The sequence below is a fragment of the Mobula birostris genome, chromosome 1, assembly GCF_030028105.1.
Source record: "Mobula birostris isolate sMobBir1 chromosome 1, sMobBir1.hap1, whole genome shotgun sequence".
NCBI lineage: Eukaryota > Metazoa > Chordata > Chondrichthyes > Myliobatiformes > Myliobatidae > Mobula > Mobula birostris.
This window is the reverse complement of record NC_092370.1, coordinates 226670671-226683725: the sequence shown is the minus strand read 5'-3', so window position 1 is coordinate 226683725 and position 13055 is coordinate 226670671. Positions and strand designations below refer to the sequence as shown.

Genomic DNA, 13055 nt, shown 5'->3' with positions numbered 1-13055 from the left:
CATGGTATTTCAAGTAAAGTTGGATAAATTGGAATTAGAATTGGCTTATTATTGCCACTTGTATCATGATACAGTGAAAAGCAACAACAGAATGGAGAATACAGAGAAAGTACAGTGTAGATATACAATAAGGTGCGAGATCCTGAGGTAGATTATGAGATCAAAGGTCTATTTTACCATAACAGTCAACAGTCTTATGTGACTGCGGGATAGAGCTGTCCTTGGGTCTGGTGGTACGTCAGAATTCACATTCCCTATTGTCCAGCACAGCACCCAACAATTGCACTAGAAGTGCACTCAACCATACAATGTCAAGTTGCATAGTCAACAAGCACTTACTTTCTGTCATGGTGGAAATAGGGTCTCAAAATTAGCTAGCGCTCACACTTCTGATGAAAAGCACAATCATCAACTAAATCATACCCAGGAACATAGGAATTAGAGGGAATAAATATGAAGCTGAGATATATGCTCAGTGAGAGATTGAATCAAACATAATTTCAGAAGAATCAAAATCAGAGTTGGGTTTATTATCGCTGGCATGTGACGTGAAATTTGTTAACTTAGCAGCAGCAGTTCAATGCAATACATAATCTAGCAGGGAGAGAAAAAAATAAATAAAATAAAACATAATAATAAATAAACAAGTAAATCATTTACGTATATTGAACAGATTATTAAAAAATGTGCAAAAACAGAAATACTGTATATTTTTTTAAAAAGTGAGGTGGTGTCCAAAGCTTCAAAGTCCACTCAGGAATCGGATGGCAGAGGGGAAGAAGATGTTCCTGAATCGCTGAGTGTGTGCCTTCAGGCTTCTGTATCTCCTACCTGATGGTAACAGTGAGAAAAGGGCATGCCCTGGGTGCTGAAGGTCCTTAATAATGGACACTGTCTTTCTGAGACACTGCTCCCTGAAGATGTCCTGGGTACTTTGTAGGTTAGTATCCAAGGTGGAGCTGACTAGATTTACAACCTGCAGCTTCTTTTGGTCCTGTGCAGTAGCCCCTCCATACCAGACAGTGATGCAGCCTGTCAGAATGCTCTCCACAGTACAACTATAGAAGCTTTTGAGTGTACTTGTTGCCATGCCAAATCACTTCAAGCTCCTATTAAAGTATAGCTGCTGCCTTTATCTAGGCTGGATTAGCATTTATAAATTATGATAAACACAGAACACTACAGCACAGTGCAGTCCCTTTGGCCCACAATGTGCCAATCTTATAACCAATTTAACTCTACCGTCGTACAGTTATTAAGTATGGAAACAGGCCCTTTGGCCCAGCTTGTCCATGACGACTAAGGTGCCCTTCTAAGTTTGACCCATTTGCCTGTGTTCATCTAATTCCCTCTACCCCTTTCCCATTCATGTACCTGTTCAAATATCTTTCATACATTGTAATTATACTCATCTCTACCACTTTTTCTGCCAGCTTGTTCCATAAACTCCGCCCCATCCTGTGTGAAACGTTGACCCAGAAGACCCCATAATCCTTAAATTACATCTTTCCTCTACTACTTTAAACCTCTACTTTCTAATCGTGATCTTTCACATTATCAATGTGGGAGATGAATGAGGGGGATTTGGCAGAACTTTACAAAATTATGAGGAGCATAGAAGGGTAAACGCAAGCAGGCTTTTTCCACTGTGGTTGAGTGAGACTTGAACTAGACGTCATAAGAGTGAAAGGTGAAATATTTAAGGGGAACCTGAAAGGAAACATCTTCACTTAGAGGCTGGTGTGAGTGTGGAATGAGATGCCAGTGGGAGTGGTGAATGCAGGTTTGATTTCTACATGGATGTGTGAGGTACGAAGGCCTATGGTCCAGGTGCTGGTTGATCTGACTAGGCAGAATAACAATTAGGCTTGGACTAGATGGACCAAAGGGTCTGTTTCCATGCAGTGGCATTCCATGACTCAATGTCCTCCACGATCTTATAAACCTTTATAAGGTAACCCCACGGCCTGCTTTGCCCAGGGAAAACAATCCCAGTCAGACTAGTCTCTCCTTATATCTCCAGCTTTTCAGTCCTGGCAACAAAGAGGGGCCAGAGAGTAACCGAACTGAAACGTATTGATGGACAATACTAGGCTAGTTCAATCTTGTGTGATGGAATACCTGCCTTTGGGGCTGCACTCACCTCTGACAACATTTCGTACTGTCCCCGCCTTCCCAGTGCAATGGTGAGCAGATCATAGACAATAGAGGCGCTCTGTAAACTGATGACTCGATCATTGTTGTGTTCTGGGATCCGGCTCAGCACTGCATCCCTGTTAGCCTGACGGATACAAATACATAATTAAGTGGGGTCAAAAGTGACAGAAATTGTTTCAGCATTCCGGTTTGATTTTTGCTGTGATTACTTAAAGAATCAAAAGTGGCGCCAAACTAGATAAAGGGCTTTTTATTAAATGTAGGAATCAAAAACAACGTACAGTACGAATACAAAATTATGAGGGGTATAGATAAGGTAAATACCAACACTGTGATTGGGTGGAGTTACAACTAGAGGTCATGGATTAAAGGTGAAAGGTGAAAAGTTTAAGGGGAACATGAGGGGAAACTTCTTCAGTCAGAGGGTTGGGAGAGTGGAGAATGAGCTACCAGCATTTGGTGCATGCAAGCTTCAGTTCAATGTTTAAGAGAAGTTTGGATAGGCAATTAGATGGCAGGGTGATGGGATTAGGCAGCTTAAATGGTTCAGCACAGTCTAGATGGACCTCCTTCTGTGCTGTACTTTTCTATGGCTCAATGACTCTATAAAAGCTCGCTGCCAACTTTTTCAGAGCAATACAATATGGAAACAGGCCCTTTGACACAACTCCTCTTTGGCAAATGAAGTTCAATTCTGAAAAGTGTGATGTGATACACTTTGGAAGGTTGACCTTGAAGGTGGAGTACAGGGTTAATGGCAGGATTCTTAGCAGAGGACTGTTAGAGTCTACATCTACAGATCCCTTAAAGTTGCCGCACAAATTGATAGGGTGGTTAAGAAAGTGTATGGCATGTTCAAGAGCTGCGAGGTAGTGCTGCAGCTCTATAAGAACCCTAGTTAAACCACATTTGGAGTATTGCGTTCAGTTCTGGACCGTTCATTACAGGAAGGACATGGAAGCTTTATAGAGGAGATTTACCAGAATGCTGCCTGGATTAGACAACATGTCTTATGAGGAAATGGTGAGCAAGCAAGAGCCTTTCTCTTTGAAGTGGAGGAGGATGAATAGGTAACTTGATAGAAGTGCATAAAATAATAAGGCATTTATAGAGTGGACAGTTAGTGCCAGGATGGCAATGGTTAATGCGAGAGAGCGTAATTTTAAGGCGACTGGAGTAAAGTATAAGGAGAATGTAAGGGGTAGGTGAATCTGTGGAGCACGCTGCTGTGGAGAGGCAGAGACATTAGGGACATGTAAGAGTTTCATAGATAGGTACATGGATGAAAGAAAATTGGAGGACTATGTGAGAGGGAAGGGTTAGCCTGATTTTGGAATAGGTTAAAAGGCATACATCGTGGGGCGAAGGGCCTGTACTGTTCTATGTTCTATGCTCACCTATTCTAATTCCATTTGCCCACATGTAGCCTGTATCCCTCTACACCTTTTCTATGCATATACTTAACCAAATATCTTTTAAATGTCATTTCTGTAGCTGCCTCAATTACTTTCTCTTGGAGCTTATTCCATGATGCACCTCTGTATGAAGAAGTTGCCCCTCAGGTCCCTCTTAAATCTTTCCTTTCTCACCTTAAATTTATGCCCTTTGGTTTTTGGTTCTCTTTCTCTGGAAAGAAGTACATTCATTCTGTCTATGGCCCTTATGATTTTATACACCTCTAATTTGTTAACTGTTTTCTTCACTCCTGGAGATGCAGTGTGTGTTGAAGCAACTGACTGAGCACTCAGGTCTCCCTCAGTCACTCAGTGATACTAATAAACTGAGGAAAGTGTGCAGATCAAAGACAAAATCAAAGTAAATTTATTATCAAAGTACATATATGTCACCATATACTACCCTGGGATTCATTTTCATGGGCACTTACAGGAAAATAAAGAAATAGAATTTATGAAAACTATAAATAAAGACTGACAACCAATGCACAAAAGAAGATAAACTGTGCATATAAATAGATCGATAGATAGATAATACTGAGATCATGAGTTGTAGAGTCCTTAAAAGTGACTGTGTAGGTTGTGGAATCAGTTCAGAGCTGCGGTGAGTGAAGTTATCCATGCTGGTTCTCGTGCATGATGGTTGAAAGGATCACAATCAGGCCTGATCATGTTCTCACCAAATCTCACTTTACCACCCAGGATGAAGAATTATAGAACCATAAACAATATAATTACTTAGGGTATCAAAGAGAAAAGTTGCCCCTTAATTGCCCAACACAAGAACATGAAAGCTTCTAATCTTCACTTAGCACTAAAACCTGCTAGACACAATAGGCCCTCAGAGGATTTGTGGGGAACTGACTTCACTGAAAACAAAGAAAATACACTGCATCATGGTTCCAAAAATAGGTTAGCTAAATGCAGCATACAATTAAAAACAGCATGACGGAAACAGTTTGCAGCCGAACTTGAGAAAAATACACCACAGGAAAATATATTTAAATCAATTTCTGTGAAAGGTGCATGTGAGTGTTTCACAGGAGGTCAGCATTAAGAAAATGATCAACCAACAATCTGCTGGAAGAACTCAACAGGTCCAGCAGCATCTGCAGGAGGAAAGGTATTGTCTATCTTCTGGGTCAAGACGGTAGAAAATTCCTTTCCTCCCACAGATGCTTCTTGGTCTACTGAATTTTCAGATCTCAGCATTTGTGGTCTCTTGTGTCTGCTTGAGTAAAGGGTCACACTTTTATTATATCATATAACCGTCTACTAGTGTAGTGTAGTGCATGATGAAAGGCAGATACATTAGGAACATTTAAGAGGCTCTTGAATAGGCATGTGGATGGAGGAAAAATGGAGGTTAATATGGTTTGGAGGACTATATTGATCTTGGAGTAGGTTAAAAGGTTGGCACAACATCGTGGGCCGAAGGAGCTATACTGCACTGTTGTGTTCTATGTTCAATGTTCCATAGGTAAAAGATGCAAACCTCATTAGTCCTCCTCATAAATGCTCCAAATCAGATTAACATCTCAATAAATTTCAAGGGTATTCCATAAAATGACTCACATTCATATTTACCCTGTCCAAAGCGGGCAAGAAAGAAGATAGGAGAATTACAAACTATATCATAATAAATCATACTACGCACTAACCGTGATAATTTTAAACAACCTGATGCTTAAGTATATATTTTTAAGTAGAAGCTGAAAGAAGTTGAAAGAAAGCCCACGTGAGTTCTCAAACAGAAAATTTCTACATGTATCCAAGGAAAGAAATTTGTGAAATATTCTTTTGAACTACATGGAGGCGTCAGAAAAAAATAAGCAGAAACGTCAAGTAGAAAAGTCACAAACCCAAAATAAACAACACAAGCTTAGTTTTCATCATTAAATATAAATAACTTGTCAGTGGTCATCACTCTGGGTACATAAAATGGAAAATACTCCAGTGTTTTATTTTACAATTGCCATCCTTACATAGCTGTGGCTTTCCAGCTCCACCCTTTGGCACTCCTCCTCCTTTACTCCCTCTAACAGCCACTCACCCAGCTTCTCACTTCATCCCCCCCCTCTCCTAGTCACCCACCTTCCCTATCACCTGCCAGCTTGTACTCCTTCCCCCTCACCCCACCTTCTTATTCTGGTTTCTGCCCCTTTCCTTTCCAGTCCTGATGAAGGATTTCAGCCCACAATGGCCACTGTTTATTCCCCTCCATAGATGCTGCCCTACCTGCTGAGTTCCTCCAGCATTTTGTCTGTTACCCTGTCTCCCTTTGGTTCAGAATTAGCTGAAAGCATAGCTTAGAGGAACACAAATCTTCTGGTCTGGTTTAAAATTACAGGATTTGTATGGGATAACTGCTACCCTATCCATGTGCTAGTTTTTGCTCATCAGCCAGCCAGGCCTGACTACTACCACGTGCAGAGATGTAGACTGAAGTCTGGCCTTTGACTGTGTGCAATTTTAGTCGCCCCCTTACATGAAGGATACCGAGGCTTTGGAGAGGGTACAGAAGAGGCTTACCATGATGCTGCCTGTATTTGAGGGCTATGGAGAGGTTGGACAAATTGGGTTGTTTTCTCTGGAGAGTTGGAGGCTGAGGAGAGACTTAACAGAAGTTTATAAAACTGTGAGAGGTGTAGAAATTAGAGGGTCTTTTACCTGGAGTAGTCAATTACTGGTCATGCATTTAAGGTGAGAGGGGGAAAGGAGTCATACAGCATAGGTTTTTTTCACAGACAGTGGCAAATGCCTGAAATGGGTTGTTGGCGGAGTTGTGGAAGCAGGTATGATTTAATCTATTAAACATAATTATTCTATTTGTTATCTGTTAGATATATGAATATGTAAAGATTCAAAGTTCAAAGTATATATATGAAATCATATACAGTCACCATATACTACCTTGAGTTCTTGCAAGCATTTACAAGAAAATAAAGAAATACTATAGAATTTATGAGTAACAAAGATTGACAAACAACTAAAGTGCAAAAGAATACAACTGGATCATGTACAGGCAGAAGAAATTTGTTTAATTTTGTATTGTGTTCAACACAGACATTGTGGGCTGAAGGACCTGTTCCTGTGCTGTACAGTTCTACGTAAGCGGCTCAAGGGTGTCCACAGACGGGCAGAAGGCTTTCACCAGATAAATTATAGCCAGTAGAGAAAGGGAAATGGAAGCATTCATAGGACTGAAGCAAGGCACGTTTCATGTACCTCAAGTGGACACAGCTTGTAGGCTTCTTTTGCTAACCTTTGAAAGAGAAGTGCACAGATGTATTCAACTGGGATTCAGCAGGAGTAGAGGCTGATGGTAGATGGAGGACTAGTCAGGCCTTTGCTCAAGAAAGAAGTAACAGGCAGAGATGAAATAATGAGGTGCCAATATCCCTGTTTAATCGAATTATATGGTTCTGCACTGCATAATTCTATTTAGGGGAAGGAATTTAGAATATTTGTGACCAGTACAACTATGATTCTTTAAAGGTTCAAGATTGTTTATGTCATACTTTAGTACACAAGTGTAAAGGAGAATGAAATGATTGTTACTCCAGATCCAATGCAACATAAAAAAAATCCTTTGCTGTAATTGTCAGTATGATGCATTTGTCAAAGTAAACAGTTGGAATTTATTAGCATTCTATTTCTCCCCAATGGCTCTATTTCTTATTGTTCTAGTTAGTGTTTTCATTGGAACAATTATAATTATATTAAATGTCACCACACTGTCACTGCAAAAGAATCACACTTACCATAGATTCGCTAATGAGCAACAGCAAAAGAGCTTCTTCTGTGTTTTCTTGAGGACAGAAAATGCTGGAACAATAAAAGAATACGATAATGCAGTTCACCATTTCGCTCGGCAGGTTTTGAAAAACGTTGTCATGATAGGACAAACAAGAGAAAATCTGCAGATGCTGAAATCCGAGCAACACATGCAAAATGTTGGAGGAACTCAGCAGGCCAGGCAGCATCTAGAAAAAGAGTAGAGTCAATAATCTGGGCCGAAACCCTTCAGCAGGACTGAGTTCCTCCAGCATTTTGAGTGTGTTGTCATGAAAGGTCTCTAATTGCAACTTGTGAAAAATCTCAGGATAGGGGAAAGTAGTTGCTCCTCGAGAGCACTTTAGCCAATGCAAGTTGGAGAAAGGAGATTCAATCTTGTGTTTGTGACAATGTTTCTGACAACAAATCTCATCCACTACTTTCCGAATCAGCCAAAAAGCATGCTGAATTATTCCGCAAAATTAGGAAAACTGGTTGCTCTTGAAAAGGCAAAGTGCACATTAGTGTTAGTGAGTTGTGGGCACAGAATCTTGACACTGGAAGTGTGGCGACACTTGCGGGCTGCTCTGCGATTTGACGCAAAATATGCATTTCACTGTATCTTTTGATGTACATAAGGCAAATAAAGCTAATCTTTATCTTTATTTTCAAGATTGCTTATTGTCATTCATGAGTGTATAGAACAAAATGATACTGTTCTATACATGATGTGATTGTATGTACATAGTGACACTATGTGATGTGTATGTAGTGATAAACACAAGAGATTCTGCAGATGCTGAAAATCCAGAGTCACACATACAACATGCTGGAGGAACTCAGCAGGTCAGGCAGCATCTATGGAAAGGAATAAATAGTCCATGATTTGGGCTGAGAGACTCAAGACTCATTAGTCTCGGTCTAATAGGTGGAGGTGTTGTTCAGCCTGAAGGCTTGGGAGAAGTATTCCTCTTCTCTCCAAGTTTACCAGTTAATTGAAATCTGTAAAGCTTTTCTTTGCCTGCCTGGTGCACTCCAGGAACACAGTATCAATCAGTCTGATAATGACAAATGAGTTCCTACCTTTTCTGTATAAAAAGATGAAAGTGCATGCAGTTGGAGCTAACAGCAGCTTCCCAACAAACCATCACCACAGAAACAAACCTGACGGGTTTTTAACACTCACAGGTTCTATTTGAGGTGCACCATTATTGGAGGTTAAGAAAATCGGAAAATCAACTAGTAATTTAATTAAAGTCAGAATTACAACTACTTAAGAGACCATTTGGCCCAAAACTGTCTTATTCTTCACACCATCATCTTCAGCTTTCTATTGCTCCTCTACTTTCTAGTTTGAAGCTATAGTCTGAGCCTATGGAGAGCTTTTAGTTGGATTTTCAGATTTTAGCCCAGCGCTTTACAACCCAACAGTAAGATCAGGGTTCCATTCTCATCACTGTCTGTTAGGAGTCTGTATATTCTCCCTGTGACCACCCGGGTTACCTCTGGGTGCTCTGGTTTCCTCCACATTCCAAAGATGTATGGTTAAGGTAACTGAGTTGTGGCCATGCTACGTTGGACACATGTGGGTCCCCCCATCACAATCCTCACTGATTTGATATGACGCAAAGGACATATTTTATGTTTTGATGTACATACGATAAATAAAGTTAAACTTTTACCTTTATCTTAGTAAGTTCTATTGGCAATGGAAAAATGGAAGTTATGTAGGAGGGAAGAGTAGATTGATCCTAGAGTAGATTAAAAAGTCAGCACAGTATGGTGGGTTGAAGAGCCTGTTCTATGTTATATGTTATAAGTGTTGTTTGAAATACAGCATGATCCATAAACTGCTATCTTCATTTGACATCCACTGGGTAGATCATGGCCTGTGCCAAAAACTTCAGTCCATCATCACAGGATAGCAAAAAAAAACTCTTAAGGTGTTCCCTAGGTTTAGGAAAGAAATGACTAGAGGGGCAAACTGAAATTTGGTCAGTGAAGTGGATTTTAATAAAGGAATGGAGTGGAGACTTGATAAGAATTAGTAGGGAGTTACTTGAGAGGGAAGGGTTTGATTGATCTTAAGAGTAGATTAACAGGTTGGCACAGCATCATAGGCAGAAGGACCAGTACTGTATAGTATGGGGCCTATCAGCAGCGTCAACAGAGCTCTAAGAAATAAATGAAAGTACAGAAGGGATAGGTGGAGCAGCCATTGTGGGGGCAGCCACTGTCGGGAGTAGGCCAGTGGCGAGATTAGAAGCGACTGGCTTTGGCTCAAAAGAGGCTTCGGCTCGGAAGAGGCGTCGGCTCTGTGTAAAGCCTCCGTTAAGTTTCCTTTTTGCTTTTTTTCCTCTCTTACTGTACCATTTAAATGGCTGTGGTGTGCTTTTCATGCCGGGTGTTGGAGAACTGGGAGACCTAGAGTCTCCCGGGGAACTACATCTGCGTGAAGTGCATCCAGCTGTGGTTCCTTGAAGACCGTGTTAAGGATCTAGAGCAGCAACTGGATGACCTTCGGCTTGTACGAGAGAGTGAGGACATAATTGATCAAAGTTACAGGGAGGTAGTCACCCCGACATTGCAGGAGGCGAGTAACTGGGTGTCAGGAGAAATGGAAATAGGAAGTTACAGCAGAGTACCCCTGTGGCCATTCCCCTCAAAAACAAGTATACCACTTTGGATACTTCTGTGGGGGGTGACCTCCATAAAACGGTAGGAGGCAGCGAGTGGCAATAAAAGGATCCTTTTCTGGTTGGCTGCCAGAGACTAGTGGTGTTCCGTAGGGGTCGGTGTTGGGACCACTTGCTTTTATATTGTATATAAATGATTTAGATGATGGAAAAAATGGCTTTGCTGCCAAGTTTGCAAATGATACAAAGATTGGTGGAGGGGCAGGTAGTGTTGAGGAAACAGGTAGGATGCAGAAGGGCTTAGAAAGATTAGGAGAATGGGCAAGAAAGTGGCAAGTGAAATACAATGTTGGAAAATGCATGGTCATGTACTTTGGTAGTAGAAATAAATGCTCAGACTATTTTCTAAATGGGGAGAAAATCCAAAAATCTTAGATGGGACTTGGGAGTCCTTGTGCACCCTAAAGGTTAACTTGCAGGTCGTGTTGGTGGTGAGAAAGGCAAATGTCCTGTTAGCATGTTCATTTCAAGAGGTCTAGAATACAAGAGCAAGGATGTGATGCTGAGGCTTTATAAGGCACTGGTGAGGCCTCACCTTGAGTATTGTGAACAGTTTTGGGCCCCCCATCTTAGAAAAGATGTGCTGGCATTGGAGAGGGTCTAGAAGTGGTTCACAAGGATGATTCCAGGATTGTAAGGGTTATCATATAAAGAACGTTTGATGGCTCTGGACCTGTACTCACTGGAATTCAGAATGATGAAAGGGATCTTACTGAAACCTTTCAAATGCTGAAAGGCCTAGACAGAGTAGATGTGGAAAGGATGTTTCCCATGGTGGGACAGTCTAGGACAAGAAGGCACAGCCTCAAGATAGAGGGGCGCCCTTTCAAAATAGAGATGCGGAGAAATTTCTTTAGCCAAAGGGTGGTGAATTTATGGAATTTGTTGCCACATGCAGCTGTGGAGGCCAGGTTGTTGGGCGTATTTAAGGCCGAGATTGATAGGTTCTTGATTGGACATGGCATCAAAGGTTACTGGGAGAAGGACGGGAATTGGGGTTGAGGAAGAGTTTAAAAAAAGGATCAGCCATGATTGAATGGTGGAGCAGACTCAATGGGCCAGAGTGTCTAATTTTGCTCCTGTGTCTTATGGTTTTATGTATTGTTCTGTTCTACTTCCAGAGTGTGTGGTCCATTGGACTGAACGTACAATTATTTTTTCTCCCTAACAGTGTTGAAGATTATTCATTACCATAGAATCCATTCAATTCATGTTGACTTTTTTGAGACCAGATTTTCCCCAATGGAGAAGGTACTCCAACCCTTTCTTTTGCAAAGCTCTCTGATTGTTCCTCTACATAAATCCTAATTTCCCGTGAGAAAGTGATGGCAAACCACTTTCCTGATGAGCAAATAGATAGACTTGATGGAAGTGAACCACCAGCTGGCAAAACAGAATGCCTCTGACCTAGTCATGTAGCCACTGTATTCATGTGACTGGTTGAGTTAATATTCTGGTCAATGGTAATCCCCACAATGTTGAAGATAGAGGATTCAGTCATGATAGAACATAGAACAGTACAGCACAATACAGGCCCTTCGGCCCACAATGTTGTGCCGACCCTCAAACCCTGCCTCCCATATAAGCCCCCACCTTAGATTCCTCCATATACTTGTCTAGTAGTCTCTTAAACTTCACTAGTGTATCTGCCTCCACCACTGACTCAGGCAGTGCATTCCACGCACCAACCACTCTCTGAGTAAAAAACCTTCCTCTAATATCCCCCTTGAACTTCTCACCCCTTACCTTAAAGCCATGTCCTCTTGTATTGAGCAGTGGTGCCCTGGGGAAGAGACGCTGGCTATCCACTCTATCTATTCCTCTTATTATCTTGTACACCTCTATTATGTCTCCTCTCATCTTCCTTCTCTCCAAAGAGTAAAGCCCTAGCTCCCTTAATCTCTGATCATAATGCATACTTTCTAAACCAGGCAGCATCCTGGTAAATCTCCTCTGTACCCTTTCCAATGCTTCCACATCCTTCCTATAGTGAGGTGATAAAGCCTTTGAATATCAAGGGAGCTGTTCCTTTAGTTGGAGACGGCCATTTCCTGGCATTTGTATCCTATGAATTCATGTATGATACTTAACGTCAATTGTTTAACCAGGACTGGAGGTTGGAGGCCCAATGTCTGCAAAGTGTGTCCAGGGCCCAGGACCGAGGCCTGGCGTGGTCCGTCCTGAAGTTGGAGGCTTGTCTGTGCATGTGAGCGGGTGGGTGGCAATGAGAATGAGAAAGAAGCTTGTTTTTCTGTTGTTGTCTTGTTTTGTGTTGTGATTGCTGTTGTGTTGTTTTGCTGAATATTGTTGCATGTTATGTTGGTGCCAGAATATATGGCAACCAATGCAGCTAGCTGCCCTCAGCCATTTCCTGTTTAATGTATTTCTCTATATGTTTCAATGTACATGTGATAAATAAATCTGAATCTGAATAATATGCTAGCTAGTTCTACATTTTAACTACTGAATAAAGTAGTACCGCCCCGACTGTAATTATAACTATTTTAATCGCCACTTGGCTCTACCTGTATCTTATTCTCTCATAGAATAATGCAGCATAGGAACAGGCCCCTCAGCCCAATTGGTCCATGCCGACCACAGCATCCTCCCTGCTAGTCGCTGCATTTGGCCCATAACCCTCCAAGCCCTTCCCTGTCTATGTAGCTACCCAAATACCTTTTAAATTTGGGCAGCATGGTCGTCCAACAGTTTGCGTAACGCTATTGTAGTGCCAGCAACCTGTGTTTAGTTTCCACTGTAAGGAATTTATATGTGACTGTGTGGGTTTTCTCCGAATGCTCTGGTTTCCTCCCAAAAAGACATACAAGTTAGGCTTGGTATGTTGTGGACATGGTATGTTGTAGACATTGTATGTTGTGGACATGGAATGTTGTGGACATGGTATGTTGTGGACATTGTATGTTGTAGACATGCTATGTTGTGGACATGGAATGTTGTGGACATGCTATGT

General features: G+C 41.5%; 1 protein-coding gene across 2 annotated transcripts in view; it reads right to left on the bottom strand.

Moving 5' to 3' along the window:
* Positions 1–13055, bottom strand: part of ttc7b (tetratricopeptide repeat domain 7B) — a 470264-nt gene that overhangs the window by 247095 nt on the left and 210114 nt on the right. For both annotated transcript variants that reach the window (XM_072272880.1, XM_072272891.1), the window contains exons 8-9: positions 7376–7439; positions 2144–2281 (exon numbers count right to left, since the gene is read on the bottom strand). In XM_072272880.1, coding sequence (XP_072128981.1) covers positions 2144–2281; positions 7376–7439 — 202 coding nt within the window. The remainder of the gene's footprint in view (positions 1–2143; positions 2282–7375; positions 7440–13055) is intronic.